At 40.9% G+C, this 19,566-nt stretch overlaps 1 protein-coding gene across 2 annotated transcripts in view; it reads right to left on the bottom strand.

The window, feature by feature from the left end:
• The window catches only part of RASA3 (RAS p21 protein activator 3), a 213,195-nt gene that overhangs the window by 19,653 nt on the left and 173,976 nt on the right, over positions 1 to 19,566 (bottom strand). For both annotated transcript variants that reach the window (XM_083168496.1, XM_083168497.1), the window contains exons 11-18: positions 19,384 to 19,532; positions 17,973 to 18,087; positions 13,339 to 13,413; positions 11,951 to 12,074; positions 7,425 to 7,531; positions 5,451 to 5,528; positions 1,336 to 1,413; positions 599 to 672 (exon numbers count right to left, since the gene is read on the bottom strand). In XM_083168496.1, coding sequence (XP_083024622.1) covers positions 599 to 672; positions 1,336 to 1,413; positions 5,451 to 5,528; positions 7,425 to 7,531; positions 11,951 to 12,074; positions 13,339 to 13,413; positions 17,973 to 18,087; positions 19,384 to 19,532 — 800 coding nt within the window. The remainder of the gene's footprint in view (positions 1 to 598; positions 673 to 1,335; positions 1,414 to 5,450; positions 5,529 to 7,424; positions 7,532 to 11,950; positions 12,075 to 13,338; positions 13,414 to 17,972; positions 18,088 to 19,383; positions 19,533 to 19,566) is intronic.

The raw sequence follows: 19,566 nt of genomic DNA, 5'->3' as shown, positions 1-19,566 counted from the left end.
TAGCATATTTGTATCAAAACATATGATTTACAAATAATGTAATCATGCATTTAGGGCCTGATTCAGATGTTTGTGCAAGAGCACGAATATGGTAATGCAGCCGCATTACTGATCTGAACTGCATTCATCTACTCCATATGGGATCTTCTCTAGCACTAACGGATGGCTTGCAGCACCCATGGAGACTCTCAAGTCACCCAATGCAGAATACAAGAAATCTCTGTGTAATTCTGCTATCCGTGCCCTCTTCCTTCCCCCTAAACGGTGGCAGATGTCTCCATTTTAGACAAATGGAAGCTGTCACTGCCCCCACCCCTGCCCGTTAACTCCCTGCATCCTGTGTTGGAGGACACTTATGCGCACGTGCAGAACAGGTCCTGCACATTACTGATAGTACCGGACTTTGGTAAGTTGTGCATCAGAAAGCAACACCAACCAGAATTGAATGTCTTTAATGTGCAAAGACTGTCTACAGTAGGTTCTACATAAAATATTACTTTAAATAGCCGTTTTGACCACTACAGCGTGTGGCAAGTCTACCTACTGTATACTCCCCATGTACTTAGTGCAGATATCCTGTAGTTGAACTAAAACGTACCCTTCCTTGAGCAGAATCGGTTGTTCTATACTTTTGTGATCTCTTCTGCCAGAGGATGAAATCAGGTCCAGGAACTGAACAATGAAGAGTCAATATTAGGTAAAAACAATTGCGTGATGTGAATGAACAAAAGCCAATGACTGTAGAAGAACATGATGTGATGTGAAATATGCTATGCCATGATTGTATTCTGAGCATGTCTCTCCATAGCGTACATTTCATCTGTCAATTAGGACACACAGCGGTACTAGCTTCAATCCACTTTGCCGGCTGCAAGGCTTAGGCACAAAGTGCTTGCACTGTACACAATAACATCATGAACTGTTATTACTATGTTCATTTTTAATGAGAACAGAAATCAGTAGGACAGAAACATAAAAATGTAGGTTGAGAAAGCTTACAGCTGCTCATGGCAAATATATTAAAGTGGGAAGTTAATCTGGAATTAAAAATAAAAGAACTCTGCTCATTAATTCAACATATTTCTAAGTATAAAAATCCAAAAAGGTCTTTTTCAATGACTACTTTTCTATATTTATAGTTTGATTTTAATTGGTGACAAAGAAAAGTAATTTTACCAAGCTTTCAGAGAGGAGCTAAAGGCTTTAATACTGTATTTCAGTTAGTATTTAATCAGCAGTCGATCCTGGCAGTTAAACAAAACAGCCATACAAATACTTATAATACAGGTTTGTAAAAATACCTACATTCCGCAAATATCTTGCTTAGCAACTTACATTTTTGACAGCATCTGCATACTTCTGTTCATTAAAGTAGTCATAAAAGGCCGCCATATATGTCTCTTTGAAGCTAGCCTGTAAAAAGGAGGCATATTACAAGTCTGACAATGTAACATTGTGTATTGTATCTCACTGGAAGCAATTGTCCTTGTCCTTATTTATAGGGTTACTGACAGAGACTATGGTGAGCAAGGGACAAAGTTAGAAGTGGTGGGTGGGTTGGGGGGAGAAAAGACAAACAAATGGCAAGAAAAAGAGTGAGAACAAAACAAAAAGATCATCTAATTAGTTACCAGCCTGTCAATATGATAAAACAACATAAAAGCAACAGAATGGGAATAAAGCGACACTAATTGCTATGCGCAAAACACTTGAATCCCCCCCCCAAAGGAGGCAAGGGAGCAGTGTTAGCCTTTTATTATATAGAAATAAAGAGAGGAAATGAGCAGGGGAGAATTACTTGTAACATCCTAACTAAATTCACTTTATTTTCGAACAAATGTATATATATGGTCAGCAAACATTACAAATATACAACTAGAATGCAATTTTTCAACAAAACTACCATAAGTAGGAGCTATAAATGCTGGCCGTTTACTGTATATTGCAAGTAGAACTCTCGCTAAACTGGAAAAACAAATGATAGGGGAAATAAGTAGGGTGAGATTTAATAGGATGAGAGATTCAGAAAGTGAGAGATTTTGTGAGAAATCTCCAGTTTTTTTAAAGGGGCAATCATTAACAATTCAAAATCAAACTGGTTTTGCAGTGTAAATGATTGCTGCTTTAAAAAAACTGGAGATTTCTCACAAAATCTCTCACTTTCTGAATCTCTCATCCTATTAAATCTCACCCGTAGTATTTTGCTGTGATAAGGCATCAGTGGTCCAGATTGTGCATAGACATTCATTTTTGTCTCCTAGAATCAAGGTGGTGGTAAGCTACTGTAAGTTCGGTAGATAGGGATAAGCAAAAGGAAAGCTATAATAGAACAAATATATGCACATGTTCCCATCACTTTACTCCTATTATTTTGGCACAAATGGTTTAATCACATTTGCTTGAAAATATAATAAATTATCTTGTAACATGGCCAGACAGAAGCAGCATGACAACACAGACATGTTGTAGGCAGGTAAGTGTTTGTCCATAAACATGTCTTAGTTTTGCTATGTAAATGTCACAGCAGACACCACACATTTGCACTTAATACAAATGTGCAATACTGTATATTGTGCTAGTCCTTAATTTATTAATTCGTGGTGTTTTAGAAAGAGCACACTAGGTGCCCACACACTAGAAAGATCTGCAATCTGAAGATGTGCTCATAAATTAGCCATGAAATCTTTTTTCCATCCTACACAAAAGATTTCAGGCAAGCGCACATCTTTACCAAAGATTTCTCTTAATATCCCATGTGTGTTACTTTCTATGGATCTTTTGTTAAATCTTTAGCAAAAGATCCATGGGAGCGCGCATCGGACCAATATCGTCCGATTATCGGTAAACATCAGAAATCGGCAAAAAAAAAATCGTTCTAGTGTGTGGGCACTTTAACACCGATTTCGCACAGCGGTGGCCGAATAACCCAGCAATTACCCCGCTTTTCAAGCACCAGGTTATTCGACCGCTGTCAGACCCCCTTTGCCCAGGAGAGGAAATCTGCGGGTCTAAAATTTAGACCTGGAGATTTCCCCTATTACACAGTTTTTTTTCATGTGTGAACTAGTCGATCCGGATCTTAAACTCCGTGTCTCCGACCCTGGTCTTTCGCAGGGTCAGAGACCCGGATCAACCCTTTCACACAGAAAAATGACCGTCTATTTAATGAAATTCTCGAATTGAACGGCTTCACCTGGGAATTTAATTTTCTGTGTAAAAGGGGTATAATAGTAAGAAGAAAAATATCCCCTGACTGCACAATGCAGGAGAGATGAAAGAAGGTCATTCTAAAAGCAGATTGCTGTTTAAGCCAAACCAACGTGTGCTGTAGCCAAACTCTGGCTTACATAGTTACATAGTTACATAGTAGGTAAGGCTGAAAAAAGACTTGCGTCCATCTAGTTCAACCTGGTATAGATATCCATTGCTGATTTGGTAGGTTCTGGTATTTTACAGACCAGAACCTACCAAATCAGGTATGAGAGCTACACTCATAGCTGCTGAGCATATGCTGACCAGGGATCAGGGGGTTAGGTATCACACCTATTGAGGTCAGGTAATGTTGCCCAGAGCAACCAAACAGCTTTCCCCTATTATTTCATAGAATCTACTTGATAAATGATATTTGCAGCTTTTCTACTTGTCTTTTTAAGAAGTTTTGATACATCGGACCCCTGGTCTCACGGATGAAATGACACTGGGATATTCCACCCAGTTGGGTTGGTAAATATAGCTGTAATGCTGTGTACACACGGGGTAATATGATTGCTGGGGATATATTGCTAGCAATATATCCCCAGCAATCATATTGCTCAGTGTCTCCTTTTCATCAGCGATGAAAAGGAGACACTGCTACGGGGCGGAGGGGGAGCGCAGCAGCAGCAGACGCTGCTGCTGTCACTTTGATGGGAGGAGGGAGGGAGCAGCTCACCTGCCGGTTGCCGTGTCTCTCCACAGCGGCGTTGGGCGGGTGGGTTGTTAGAAGTGACAGGGGGAGGGTGTGATGAGGCGAGGTTGCTGGGTTGCCGACGAGGTTGCTGGGAACCCCCAGCTCCGGACTACCGCCCTCCAGTGGCCGGCGCCCTAGGCAAATGCCTAGAGCTGCCTAGTGGTGGCGCCGGCCCTGGTTGGAGTGGATGTCAAATAGCCCTCATTAGACTCGTCCATGTTCACAGTGACAGTATCAGCTATAACTTCTGAGAACATAAATCCTGTTTTATGGACACAAAATACTTGAAGTCTTTCATTTAATAAAGTCTAAAAATAACTGATTCAAATTAATTTATTGGGATAAAAACTGCAGGTAAATCAGACACAGTCTTAACTTGCCGACTAAACAATACACTGATTAAAATGGAAAAAGAAAAATGACAATACAGCTGAAATATGGATCTTTTGTGTGACTCATCCTCATGCCCGGTTGTACAGCAGAGGACAGAACAATAGCAGTTACACAACACCCTGCACCAAGTCCTTGGATAACCTATGTACTCCTCTGAGGACAAGCAGCTGAGCAATACTCCGTAAAAAGGTACATAAATAATGGATCTGCAGGGAGAAATGTGATAAAATACACAAGTAGGTGAAAATCTCTGTGATAGAGATTAGCAGCAGTGTGGGATAATATTACCAAGGCATGTATCATGGTCAGCAAGGGATGAACAGGGAAAGCAAGCACTGGGCATCTTACACAAAGACCTATAGATGACCTGGACAGTCAAACTTTAAAATCAAATATGCACCTATATACCATGTTTACAAACAGATGACTTTAGGAAGCAGCAAGTCTGCCTGCCATGTAAATATCATGTAAGGTAAATGTTGAAAGTGGTAATTCAGTGCTATTTGTTACTAAAGCCATGCCTCACAGTTTCAAAAAGAGCGACCAGCTAGGAATAAACGCAATGCAACATGGTGGAACCATGGTGGAAACTCAAATACTGGGAGTTCATTATTCAAACTCTATCAGTCATGCTCATAACCGGAGCCAGTGGTACAGTGGTAGATGTCTCTACATCATCATCATTTATTTGAAGTGTATATAGGACCATACAAGAGCAGGCAGTACTTTTTAAACTAGATCACATCACATCTAGTTCAAATCGCAGGCTGTTGTATTACATGCGATTTAGCACATATCGCACTGTGTATGGGCACCGTAAGGTGTTATGAGACTAACCAGTGACTGGCTCCTACCTCACTGAAGGTGGGGGGCTGCCGCTGTCCTCACTGCTGGCAACCCCACTGCCATTGTAGCTGCTCCAATTCCTGGTCCCGGCACCTCAACAGTGAAGATGAAAGGCGTCGGGACCGGCACATGTACAGTATCGCCAACGGTACTGAGCATGCACATACCGCCAGCTTCTATGGGCTGCATCAGTTAGGGTTAGGGTCACTCAGACTATCCCATCAGGATACACTCATGAACAGTCAATTCCTACAATACTTACAGATTTAGATTTGGATAAGCTGCCCAAAGTCTGTATGGTCTTGGAGATGAGCGTCAAGGTCCTGGATGTTTGTGGGTCCTGTGCAAGATAAAATTCTATCAAGATTATCTGAAAATCACCCACAGCAACATAAATCTTCACTGATAGATGAACAGCAGTTCAACAAAGACATGTGGATACTCTAGAAAATGGGTCTTCAAACTGTGGCCCTCCAGATGTTGTGAAACTACAAATCCCTGCATGCTTTGCCACAGTTTTAACACTCCCTTATAGCAAAACTGTGGCAAGGCATGCTGGGATTTGTAGTTTCACAACATCTGGAGGGCCACAGTTTGAAGACCATGCTCTAGAACAGGCATGTCCAACATTGGCCCTCCAGATGTTGTGAAACTACACATCCCAGCATGCTTTGCAATAATTTTTGCATTCTCTAATAGCAAAACTGTGGCAAAGCATGCTGGGATGTGTAGTTTCACAACATCTGGAGGGCCAACGTTGGACATGCCTGCTCTAGAACTACAAGTAGAACCGTGCCTCTTCTGTAACGTATTTCACAAGATGCTCATTACAATCTAGAACACTCTATTGTTAAATGATAGAAGTATCCCTATTACATGTTTTATTTGCTCCTAGTTCGGTAATAACCCAAATGCTTTGCTTTGTCTCGTTTTGGCACAAGTTTCATTGACAATGTAAAACAATACCACTTACAAATCTAAGTACAAAACCCCCCTTTCACTAAATATTAGAGGATCCTTTAAATTTTCCAACTTTGAGTAAAATCATCACTGCTTTAGTGGCATAAAAAAAGGTTACTGCTTTTGTGATGAGACTTCCAGTCTAGTCATACCACCAAAGATTAGGGAAATGTCATCAAGAGACAACACAGTGCCACCCTGAGTGCTGGGAGGTGTAAGGGGCAGTTCACTATGTCAGCACTCTTCTCCTTCCTGTCAATCTAGTCTTCTACATTTTTCTTTTTTTAAAGGGTGGCCTACCTTAAAAAGGTTACTCTATTTTTATGAGCTGATGCTTGCTGTACCACTCGCATTCGGAGGAAGCCGCTGGCCGCAGGTGCCGAAACGTGTTAAAGACAACAAGATTTGCACCTAGGAGCGTTACTTCTCCAGTTTTCAGCGAATAGCATCACCTTGATCTGTGGACTCTTGAAATAGCTGCCTCATAGGTTTTAAGCACCAGCAGCTGGGAGACATGGACAGCTGACGCTTCATAAAATCTGTGTGATCTAAATAAGGTACCTGCATTTGTCTAACCAAACTGTGTTTTACCCTGCACGGTTATATTGACCGCAGACATTAAATACATCTTACCAAATTAACAATATTCATTTTGGACTACAAGCATTAACATTTGCATAACAGGACAGTACTAAACACAAACAATATGGAGATAAAGGGATACTGTATACCAAAAACCGTATGAGGCACTAACCAGTACTGGACACTAAACTCAAAAGCAGTGTTGATGTTTTTTTTTTTTTTTATAATTGTTTATTATATTTGGATGTTTGTTGCACATGCATTGGCCAGATATATTTATATATTACATTTTACGACCTAAATCCCCAAAGCAGTTATATGTTTCTTGTCTTATTTAATACATAGAAAGGTTCTGAACATGCAAATACATTATTAAAGATAATACAAAAATTTACTGGTGATGTTAAAAAAAAAAACAACACTTTGAATAATGGTGTTCTAGACTTCTAGCTATAATACTTCTACCTTAATAAGGAATTTGGTCTTAAATAACCTCCAACAAGAGCAATGCTAATAAAGGGAAACATTTATGTGCATCAAAATAGGTTCTTAAATCCTGTCAATCTTGTAATGCGTTCCCCACAGTAAATATGAAGTCTGGTACAGCATGTGCTATCTGCACCATAGGGGGTTTTATTCAATCAGTTTTGACACATTGCTGAAACTTAACACAAGGATCTTTCAAGGCACTTACTGGGTGGTGAGGGCTGAGCTGGAATAGGTTAGGAGACAGGATGGCAGGTGCAAAGAACCGCAGGAAAATGAAGCTGCTCACAGCAGTGTATCTTACATCAGAGTCGCCTGAGACGGAGAGAACACACAAACATTATGTAGTTAATGCAAAGTGAAAGACGATAAATTAAATGTAAGGGCACTGGAGCAACTGCATCGTGCTGATGGCTGATGAAAGACAGGGCCAAAGTAATATGCACACGGCTCTTTGCTGCTGGAAAGTACTTTGTAATTCACAGCATGTGCTAGGATAGTCCTATCTTCAGACTTTACAGAACCAATTGACAGGATTAAATACATTCAGTTATTTATCTAATACACGAGAAATGGAGTCTCTTCTTTTATATGAATAGTAAAACCCTGGCATAGCAAAGAGAATTTAATGAAACCTCAGTCTGAAGATCTAACTGTGGAATAGACAATCACCTATTTTATGAAACAGATATATATCTATCTGTTATAAACATTGCCAATTTCTGCAAAGTGCGTGTTTTGCATACATGCGAAGACTGGTTTTCCCTTATTGCTGGCTTATTAACCCTTCACTCTGCGGACCTGTATTTTCCTGCTGACATTGATTATATTTAACCGTTTATTCACAGCACGCAGCCTTCCTATATCCGGAGACCCATCACAAATGTGCTACCGCATATTGCAATAGTAGTATCATTGTTTCAGATATTTTATTGGTTATTGTGTTTTATTATATATATTTTGAATGGGTTTATGTTATCTATGGCCACTTTAAACATTGTCTAGTGGCTATTGTTTGTGCAATACCTTTCCTTATAAATACATAAAACGAATTATTTGTAAAACAGTGTGTCTAGTGTCATTTGCTCAGCAGAATCTATTGAGAGACTAACTTTCACCCAGCAGTGCATTGTGCCATATTTTTTTCCTTATTCAGTTTATTATTGTGAGTACACGGACGGAACTCACGGACGCATGCAGCAGCAGGGGTAAATTAAAATATAATACACAATAGTGGTATGGCGCCTATGTTTCACATATAAATGTCCCAATACAATATACACAATCCAAATCCAGTGAAGGAAAGTTAAGAATTCGTCCGACAGTTGTTTATTTATCTTCAATGGATTATCAAGTATAAAACATTGAGTAGAAATATCCCAACGAGTTTAGTCTCACATAGACTTCATCAGGGGTATAGAGTGTAAAAATCTTTCAGTATAGAGTTTAACTGCTTGTATACAATATATCCCTATTACGGTATGTAACATCAATCGGTTCGATTACATGACACAGTGCTTTCCTTGCTCCTATTTTGTTCATATATTTCCAATTGTATATGATTGTTGTACACACTAAAATGCCTAAGAGTTTATTTGCAAGGTGATACTTCTGTTCAGTCTCCCTTAATTCAACTTAATATTAATGCCAGTGCTGTGGGTGGATAAAAGCTCATCCAGCAATAAGATAGTGCCCAAGTGGGTCTCTAAAATTATTCCAGTAAAGACTAACAGCCTTCTATACTGAAAGATTATTACACTCTATTCCCTGATGAAGTCTCTGTGAGACGAAACGCGTTGGGTTATTTCTACTCAATGTTTTATACTTGATAATCCATTGAAGATAAATAAACAAGTGTCGGACAAATTCTTAATTTTGCTTCACTGGATTTGGATTGTGCATATTGTATTGGGACATTTATATTTGAAACCTAGGCGCCATACCACTATTATGTATTGTATCTGGGTTGGTTTATTCCCGTTCCCTCAGGCAATCTAGTGGTAAGGCTGACAGACATCAAGAATTAAGTAATTAATTTTTTATAAAACTGTGTAGCGCGATTTGGAATATTGGTGTTACTTGTAAATTAAAATATATTTACAACCTATCTATATATATATTTAAAAGTAATATTAAGCGCCAGGTCCTGTAGTTAGGTTTTCTACCCTAAATCACGTTCTTTCATGAAAGAAAAAGGACCACATACAGAGCTTGTGGGACACAGCCCTTTAAAAATCTCAATGGTACAATGACGTAAAAGGTGGTTCAAATGAAAGAACCAAAACATAATAATCATTGCATTATATTTGTCATTCTACAAATTTTACTTAAACACTAACATGTGATGTTTGGTCTGGTTTAGTGTAATAAATCCGGTATCCTGATGGCTCACAGACAATGTCTAGAAAGGCAGCCAATAGGTCGACACCAAAAGGTCATCATGCATATTGTCGACATCCATTTTGACTCCAAATGGGAATGGTAAAGAGTGCCGAGTCCAGCGGTAGAGGTACACTAGCCCACATCAGGTGTCGACATTGATAAAAAAAAAAAAAAACTGAAAAACTGATATTGACCTTTTCATGTGTCGACCTATTCCCAGTGTAGACCATGTGCATGGCAACCTATTGACCTAGACCAAAGGTTCCCAAAATGTTTTACTCAAGGCACCTCCAATGGTCCAGGTTTTAAATATATCAATGGCTCAGTACAGACAGTTAAATCAAATTGACTGAGGTACTAAATAAGTCACCTGTGGCCAAGCATGGACTGTTGGGGTGCCTTGAAGACTGAGTTTGGGAACCTCTGACCTAGACATTGTCTTTGGGCTATACCACACCCTACAGCATTGTGCATAGTTTTATTTCACAACACTGGAATTTCAATTGTTAATAGTTAACTGAGGTGATTTCTTAAACGTTTCCCGACATGTGAACTATCTGAGCTCTTTGGTTCTGTTACAAAGACAACAAGTATTTCCCAGTGAGTCTGCACTTTTAAGCAGCTGTTTGATGCTGAAGATTTATAAGGAATTTATTTTCCATCATATGAAGAAGATTGTCCAAGTTGTATATACACACTCTTGTTTTTAGCCTTCCACTTTATATTACCACAAAGAATCTGCCTCGTAAGGTATAAACACTGTCTACATGGACAGAGACTTTCAAACTTGTCAGCACAAAGATGAGATGGATTTTTATTCTGCAGCATGAACCATTTCAGTGAGTTTATTGGCATTCTGATAAGAGCACTTAGGAAATGTGTTGAATTAACTTGAAGCAGGACTCAAACCAGAAAGCTAGCAGTGCGTGAAATGCTTCATAACATGTGAAGTCGCTGTTCAGTAGGCTTATAGTCTCTCATGCTTAGCTGTATTTATGAAGTGTAATAAATGGCAGTAGACATAGCAAATTCTTCACCCCCTCATATCTTTTAGAAGGGAATTATTATTACCACTGTTGATTTGTAAAATCCCTCGCAGAGAAAACATAAAATAGGGACATACAAGGTAGACAAAACAAACAAAATAGGAAGGGTCCTGCATGTAACAGCTTACAAAGGTATATCTGTGGATAGCTGGGAGATGGAGACAGTTGTGAGGGTGTCAGAGTGAGTTATTTAAGCTGCAGATATATATATTGGCGAAACCCGAGTCGCGGCAGCGTCTGATACGGTCCTTTCATGGATTAGCAATGTAATGTACTGTATTTCAGGTCAAGTAGACCTGGAAGGGGAGGAGGCGGTTGACTTCAGCTGCATACACAATGTGCACAGTACCAACAGTTCAAAATATTCAGCATCGGCTACGTGAACGTAAATGTTTGTATAGGATCATGACACTACACAGCCCTTTTGCTCGCTCCGATGTTCACGAGCGTCTCATTTCCTACGAGCATCTCATACTGTAAGCGCGCTCCGTACGGCGAATGGCGGGATTCCATTGGCACATTACAGTATATCACTCCGACTCTAGCTTGATGGAGCATTAGCCACCCAGTGGTGGAGGATTGTATTGCATGGCGTGCACCCACGCCCCTTGGCGGACGTCAGCGCAAGAAGAATATCGGAGCGCCAGAACCTCCGCCATGGCGGCAAGGATGGGACCCGCTCCATCTGTATGAAGACTTGGGGGTCAAGGTTACAATTAGGCGGGAAAGGTTACAAGTTGCTATGGAATTTCCATGCCAGCAATGGCACCTGAACCCGCACTCTATGCAAGCTGATTTTGCCTAAACTCACACAATATTGCTTGGAGCCTTATGGGAGAGTAAGCATTTTTGTGTGAGTTCGGGTGGCCCAATGCTGTGATGACTCATGGGTACGAGTCCATCACAAAAAATTGAATGGAACCTTTTGGGGAGGCTGGTCAGTTATGGTAAGGAGTTCCACAGGTAGACAGCAGCACATAGGAAGTCTTGTAAGGAAGTGTTGTTAGAGTAGTTATAAGAGGGGTTGATGCTCAGGTCAAAAATCTTCAAGGGTGAGAGTATTTTGATAGGAGGTTCCAGTTGTATGGAGGGGTGACGTTAGAGGGTATGCAAGCAGAAGATGTGAGTGACGAGAGGCAGATTTGAATATATCAAGATGATATAGAGACATTGAGGTGAAAACAGCAGAAAGACATTTGGACACAATTATAGAAAAGGAGAGAGAGAAAAGTACAGAAAGGCATATAATAACAACAACAGATGCACAGTGAGATGTGTATGCATATGACCTCCATGACATTCTTACCTTGGAAACGCTTTGCGGCGGATTCTCTCAGAGAGAAGAAGATGTCACACATAACAGTTGGACAGCTAACACCTGATTTTGTTATGACGTTAAAGATCTGGTCAACATAATTCTTCAAGTTTTCCTACATGAATCCAAAATAGGAAAAACGAAATTTTGCTGCATTTACAGAACAGTTTAACAACCTTTATATGTTGTGGAATAAAGTACCAGCTTGCCCTGTCAACTTCTATAAGCAGGAGAGTGAAAGGCCTTTATCATTCTGTACATAATGATCACAGAAGTGACCTCATACACCAAGCATCAATACACCATGTTTTGTGAGATACCTGGTGCAAGAACCGCTCTGAGCGGTGTAGTATCTTCTTTGCTCAAAAGTGCATTGCTACAAAACTGCTTCACTGGACTACACTAATTAGATAGGAGACACTAAAGCTGGGTACACATTACACCATGTGCAGGAGGAGCCATTCAGCAACATGTCTCTCACTAGCAATATTATCTGATGGCCCGCATGTACAGATGACAGAAGACATCTCTAACGACCCACAGGAGGAGCATGAATCGTTAATGATGGTCGCTATTGTGCATATAATTTAATATAACATTGAGTGTGTCTGCACCTTAATATATTGTGCCTGTGTGTGCCTGAGCCTGAATCTGTATATAAAGCACAACAGAACTATATCAAATTATTAACTGCAGCTTCATGAAGCAGTTTTGTTGCACATCTGAATAAAACATAAGATTGATGCAAGCGGAGATGCATAGGACCCAACGTGCCAAGGTGACAGGTTTGGCGCCACTGTGGCAAAGTGTATGAGAACACATCTGTGCAACATAGTTGTCAACTGCAGGGATTGTCGGGTTCCTCATGTAACCTATAAAATGTCTACTCGCTGGAAACTGGGACATTATAAACCTGACTAAAAGCAATAAATAAACCTAAACATTTACAATGGTGTGGAGGTCTAAGAAAGTAGCACAATCGCTGATATGCTTAAGCTCTTACAGTAAAAACGATGGCCCTTATTTAAGATGGACCTTTAAGGGCAAACACAGCTGTCATACAGTAGTATCCCTTCATTTACGTAGTGCTGTATTGAAAAGAAAAAGCTTATGGCTGATTGGCATGCTTAAGAACACTACTTTGTATGTCTCCCATGGGGCATCTTATTCCAAAATATTTTTTAAAGTAAACATCCATCCTGTTAATAGCATAGTATGCAGTCTCCCGCTATTGTCACATCATTGACTTATCCTTCATCAGCCAGTCAGAGTTCATTCTGCATGTTTACAGGAACAAACGCTTATTGCTCAAAACTCCTGATCCTACAGCATTTGTTCCAAAGTAAATACAGTACATAATAAAGTTCCACATTCCTTACCTTGTTGGTTTCTAAGTTTTCTCCATCTTTTAACTTCACAGGATCAATCTCACAGGGTTTATGTAATTCGCAAATCTGAGCAATGTGAATACATAAAGTTGACAAATTACTTTCTTTGCTCTTAATTAAAGTGTATCTTACTCTTGCCCTTATAATCGCACATACAGAAAACACTTAGAAGACCTATGTCAGATGTATGGATATAAATGACTTGTACAGTTAAACACATCTGTGTGTACACCAGGCCTTATAGTAATACGAAGATGGAAAGTAGATCCCCATTCTCGTCCTACAGAGGGCACTCTGCACTAGTGGTCATGTACACAAACCTGAACTCCCAGAGGACTGACGGGCCTCGCAGATAGCTGCCGCTGAGTCCCAGAGAGGAAACGTTGTGTTGTGTGTGTGTGTTAACAAGTCAGTGCCCTAACACATTACTGTAGCAAGTTGACCAGTGCTCTTCTAAAAGCAGATATAATGCAGAGTGTAATCACAAGTTGTATATCTGTATGTAACACATTAGCAGGACACGGTCACACATACATACATATATATATATATATATATATATATATATATATATATATATATATATAGTTAGTCATCATCTGCAATTTTTAATATATATTAAATTTAGATTACGAATTACCAATGATTTGCCGAAACACCGAATTTTAGTTTTTGTCTAACAACCAGTTTTTAATGTGTTGTATGAAATGAATACTTACGGAATCTAGTCCTTTCTCATTAAATATACGACACAATTCCAATCTATTTAATTGTTCACAACATACTTAAGACATTTGAAGCTAAAAACATGTTAGTCTCAAGTGGATTGCAGATTTCCAGTGATACACCAGTGACTAGCTATACCCCTTATACTGTCTATTCCACATCTGGGCCTGTTGCTCTATGAGTCACTACCAATGAATTTAACTACATCCAGCTCAAGCCACACTCTAAATAAACACAATCGGCACAATTTCAGTGCTATCTGTGATATGATCATGATAAGCCTGTATCAAAGGCTGAAACAGAAATATCCAGCAGCATGGCTGTGCCACATACATGTTCTGTACAGCTTAGGTATCTTGGATATAACTTTGCCACAAGGTATTTGACACCCTCTTCGATTAGCATTAAACAACACTAAGTAACAATGACAAACATATATCCCTGAAAGTGTTAACGTTCCTCTCCGCACCGCATTCTGATAAACAGCTATAATTAGTTACATGCACAGTTGGGCCAGTTCAGTTTACAAATACGTAAAGAACTGCCTGGAGCTGCATAATAAATGAAGAACGTTCACATGAAATTCCTCTTTTCCATGAAACGCAGATGTAATAGGTTTGACAAGGAACCTTACAACACTTAAATAATGTATTTCCCATGTACAGTATTCTCCATAAAGGCTGTTCGTTTCAGTTGTCTAGATCTCTGTGGTGAATACTTTCCTACGATGAAATATATTTTTACAAACTTTATGGAAAATACTCGTTACCAGCCCATCAAAATAACGTCTCATCATAACCATAATGTCAGCACCGGCGATGCACTCCTGAACAGACTAACTTGAATTGCTTAGTTGGGTGCCATCTAGTGTCTGGAGGTGCGGACAACAATTAAATTACTCCCATAGAGGTGAGGAGCAGCCGTAGCCTTTTATTATATAGGATAGAACAAAAGAAACTCCTTTTCAATGGCGAGCACCAACAATGGCCCTTATTCAGACTTGATCGCAGTACAAATTTGTTCTCAAAACGGGCAATACCATGTGCACTGCAGGTGGGGCAGATTTAACATGTGCAGAGAGAGTTCAATGTGGGTGGGGTGTGTTGCAGTGTAAAAATAATGCAGCCAGTATTTACCCTGCCCAGAAACAAAATAACTCACACAAATCAAACTCTCTCTGCACGTTACATCTCCTCCACCTGCAGTGCACATGTTTTTGCCCATTTTGAGAACAAATTCATACTGCGATCACATCTGAATAAGGGCCAATGTCTCATAGTTCTCTCAAAGTTTGGTGAGAGAAAGTGGAGAGAGATAAAGAAGTAATGCTGTGTACACACTGATTGGATTCAGTGTAATTTTCAATTTGATTTGGACTATATAGTCCAAATCGAATCGAAAATGACACTGAATCAAACAGTGTTAGCTGCATTTGATGCTAATTCAATTCTGATGCATGGCCCCACGGCATCAGGATCGAAAGTAGAAATAGACTTGGCAGGCAAATCTATTTTTGCTTCGATATGCCTGATCGAAAGCAGTTCCATGCTGCTCAATGCAGCATCCTCCCTCCCTCCATGGTATTAAACTGTGGATAATAGCAGGTATCTGGGTGCCTCATCTTAGGCTCTGGCATAGTAATAAAAAGGTGACTGCAGTCTACATATGTGCAGAAGCACATGTGGTTGGATATATTGAGTCTAGATGTAAGTTTACACATCTGTATGTTTGAACGATGTGGGAGAGAAATACTATGATTCAATTTTAAATAAGGTTTAAATGGAATGACAGTTTAATTTGTCACATTCTTCTAATGCAGTAGTCTTTTCTTTACCCCACGAATTAGGTAATTTGTGCTCACTGAAAGTATTGATCATTATTTTCTGTTCTTTTAAGATAAAGAAGAGGAGGATGGCACTGGTGTAATACAGCCTCAGGACCACCAGTGCTCTATTACAGTATCTCTTATATATTTAGCCAGATCTGTCAGTCTATGACTGTGTGTATAACGCTGGGCGGAGTCATAGAGGGAAACTCCGCCCAGCGTTGCACACATAGATCTGGCCTAATATATAGGAGTTCAGCAGAGGGGCACAGCAACATGTACAGGGGGGCAGGGAGGCAGGATTAGTGCCCAGGAATTATGCTGCTGCCACTGACAGGGGGCAGGGAGGGGGAGGTTCCTCCTGCCTGTCATTGGGCGGCTGGGGCAGTGAAGGGGTGGGTCATGATTGGCGGGTGCCGGACCAGCGGTGCCCGCCCACCACCCTGTCCCCCCAGAATCTGCTGCCTGCTGAAAGGCAGTGTGGCCAGTGGTGCCCGCCACACCCCCCCCCAACGACAGTGCACTGAGCATAAGCAGTGGCGCCCGCCCACCCCGCCGTCCCCCACCTGATGGAAGTCAGGTCGGCACCACTTTAGCCCGTCCGACCACCGCACCCCCCGGACCAGCGGAAGCGCACGGACTGGCAGTGCCTGTGCATCCCCCTTCCCCTACCTGCTGAAATTCACCAGCAGCATGGCCACCCTCCCCCCCCCCCACTGACTGGCGGTGCCCGCACATCCCACGCCCGCTGAAATTTACCATCAGCATGCCCACTGCTGCACAGCCACCAGCTTCCCATACAAAGAACCCCCCTCCCCTCTTTTGGAAGTCAGCACCGGGTGGGCCAGGGGTGCCCGCCACATGCCCCCTCCACAACGGACCAGCGCTAGCTAACAGGAGTAATTTCGTCAGCCACTGACAGCACAATGGTCCCTTCTTATTATACGAGGATAGAGTGGAGTGAACTGGACACAGTGGGAGGCAAAGCTGTAAACTGATGGCAATGTTTCATGGACTGGATACTAGGTATGTCCATCACTGGTTAACCATTGATGATCACCATCGATGGTACCATTGGTTGATAACCTTCACGGTATACAACCATTAATAGGAAAACCAGCAATAATTTCATCCTCCGATGGTTATACCTGCTGTATTAATAACCAGGCAGTGAGCCAATCAGTGGTGGGAGCAAGCATTATGGGTTGTGGCTGGGGGTTTTCACGGCAGCAGGTAGAAATAGAACACTGGGGGCCTCTGTACCATCGATGGTGAAGAATCTTTGCATTTCACAACCCGACCCTCACCCACACACAACAACGCCACACCACTGCATCCGCACCACACCTACATCCACCTGTGGAAACACCACACCCCCGCACCTCCCTCACAAACCATATTTCACGCAATAAAACCCTGCACACGTTAAGGGGGCGGAGCCCCTTTCGCCGGTGTGAAGAGCACCTGTAGGGCGCGACGAGTCACCTAGCTTTATATAATAAATGTCCATGTAACAAGAATATTAAAAAGGGGAGGATCTGCAAACTATTTTTTTGTGTCTCGTTTTTATCTTCCAGAATAATATTACACTATTGGTTCAACGGGTGATGTAGCAGACAAGGGGGGTGGGACAGAACTTGTTTTCCTAAGGAACAGAACTTTCCAACGGTGGACTAGCTGTGTCTTGCTAGTAAAGCATTGCTTTTTTAAATATCAGGAAAACCACAAACAGAAGCGCTGGGCATGAAAACTCCATGCTTCATCAATAAACCTCGACATACGTAGCCCAAAATCTGCACATACTGGTATATAGTCACATACTATATACAGGAGTTGTATGTAGTTTTGACATTCACAATGTCAGCACCATAACACAGACTTGGTCATGTGCCAGCCAGCATGTCAACATGGTATTTATTCCAGTGTAAGAACACAAACCTTTCGCTAAGCCTAGACCCAACACCGCACTAATAATGACCATGTCGATATTATGTTAATGTTGACACTTTTGACTGCCATCATAATTACCACAAAGCTACATATTCAGTATATGCTAATAGATGCCATAATTTACCTCGTCAATAATTGGCTTTAGTGTAACTTGAAGATAATGCATTCCAGCCAGCTTCATGGTCTCATCAATGCATTTGGATGTCAGTGAATTCCCTCTGAAAATGGTGTTTGGGTCTCTGAAGGATAGAATACAAATTAGTCTCATGAAATCCTCCCACTCACTTGGCTCAGTGACTGCAGCAGACGGCCTCTTGCAGCTATCTATTCTTTCATACACAACAGACACTACACATTGAGCATCTGCAGTTGGCGTACTACTGCTCGGAAATTTTTGGTGCCAGGTAAACTGCAGATTATATGGCATGGATATGTAGAATTTCTACTCACAGGTGTGTCAGCAGGCTCAGAGGGTAATGAAATACGCAGCATTACAGAGCTAAGCATTTTAGTGGCAGCAAGATTTTGATGGAGATCAGATAAATAAGCAAAGATTTGCTTCCATCTTAAAGGCCTTTGACTGTCCGTTCTCAGACGTGTGTTTTATATAGGAAGGAGCAAACGGATGTACAGGGGGTGACATGTTCTTAGAGACTGTAACTTGGAATAAACTACCATGACAGATTAGTTACCTGGTTTTCAACATATGTTCCACGATACTCCTTCAACAATGGAAGCATCATCATATGCTCAGCTTTGCTCAGGCCAAGACATGCTGATACTGGCCCTTATTCAGATCTGATCGCAGTACAAATTTGTTTGGAAAATAGGCAAAACCATGTGCGCTGCAGGTGGGGCAGATGTAACATGTGCAGAGAGAGTTACATTTGGGTGGGGTGTGTTGAAACTGAAATCTAAATTGCAGTTGTAAAAATAATGCAGCCAGTATTTACCCTGCACAGAAACAAAATAATTTACACAAATCTAACTCTCTCTGCACATGTTACATCTGCCCCACCTGCAGTGCACATGGTTTTGCCCATTTTCCAAACAAATTTGTACTGCAATCGGATCTGAATAAAGGCCACTATTCATTCTTAGCACCACAAACTGTATTACCAAGCACACAATACCCACTAGATAAAATGAGATTTGCATTATCGGAGAATTAAACCACTCAGATGAAAGGATGGGCATGTTATTTTTACCACCATGTTTTAGAGAAATTAGCCTCTGAGGAAAGGGATTGTGGGTAAAGACTTCACTTTGTAGATGCATGTAAAGTTTTTATTGAGAGGTTTGTCAATAACTAAACAAGCAGCTGCTTATTGCACTGCAGGATATGTGAATGTGTTACGCATTATGGAGATATGAAGCTTTTCTAGTACACAATATGACATTCCTTGAACGCATAAGGATATAAGGGGGTATATGTGTTGGTCACCAAAGTATACATTATTATGGTCTAGTGCATAGTTCCTGTATTTTGCTGTAAACAAAATGTCACTAATTGCATACCACTGATTGCTACTCACTGTGTTCTATTCACTTCAGCATTTGCAATTGCACTGATTAGGGGCACAATCTTCCCGTAATGTAAGAAAAGACGGACCAGGGGTATTGCAGCCTCCTGCTTTTCTCTGCAGACTTCTCCCAACACATGTGCGGCCGATGCAGAAACGGGCTGTAAAACGAAGATATGGGATATTATAATTATT

This window comes from Crinia signifera, chromosome 2 (genome assembly GCF_055691185.1).
Source record: "Crinia signifera chromosome 2, ASM5569118v1, whole genome shotgun sequence".
Taxonomy (NCBI): Eukaryota; Metazoa; Chordata; class Amphibia; order Anura; family Myobatrachidae; genus Crinia; species Crinia signifera.
The sequence above is the reverse complement of the archived record's forward strand: the minus strand, read 5'-3'. Positions and strand labels throughout refer to the sequence as shown.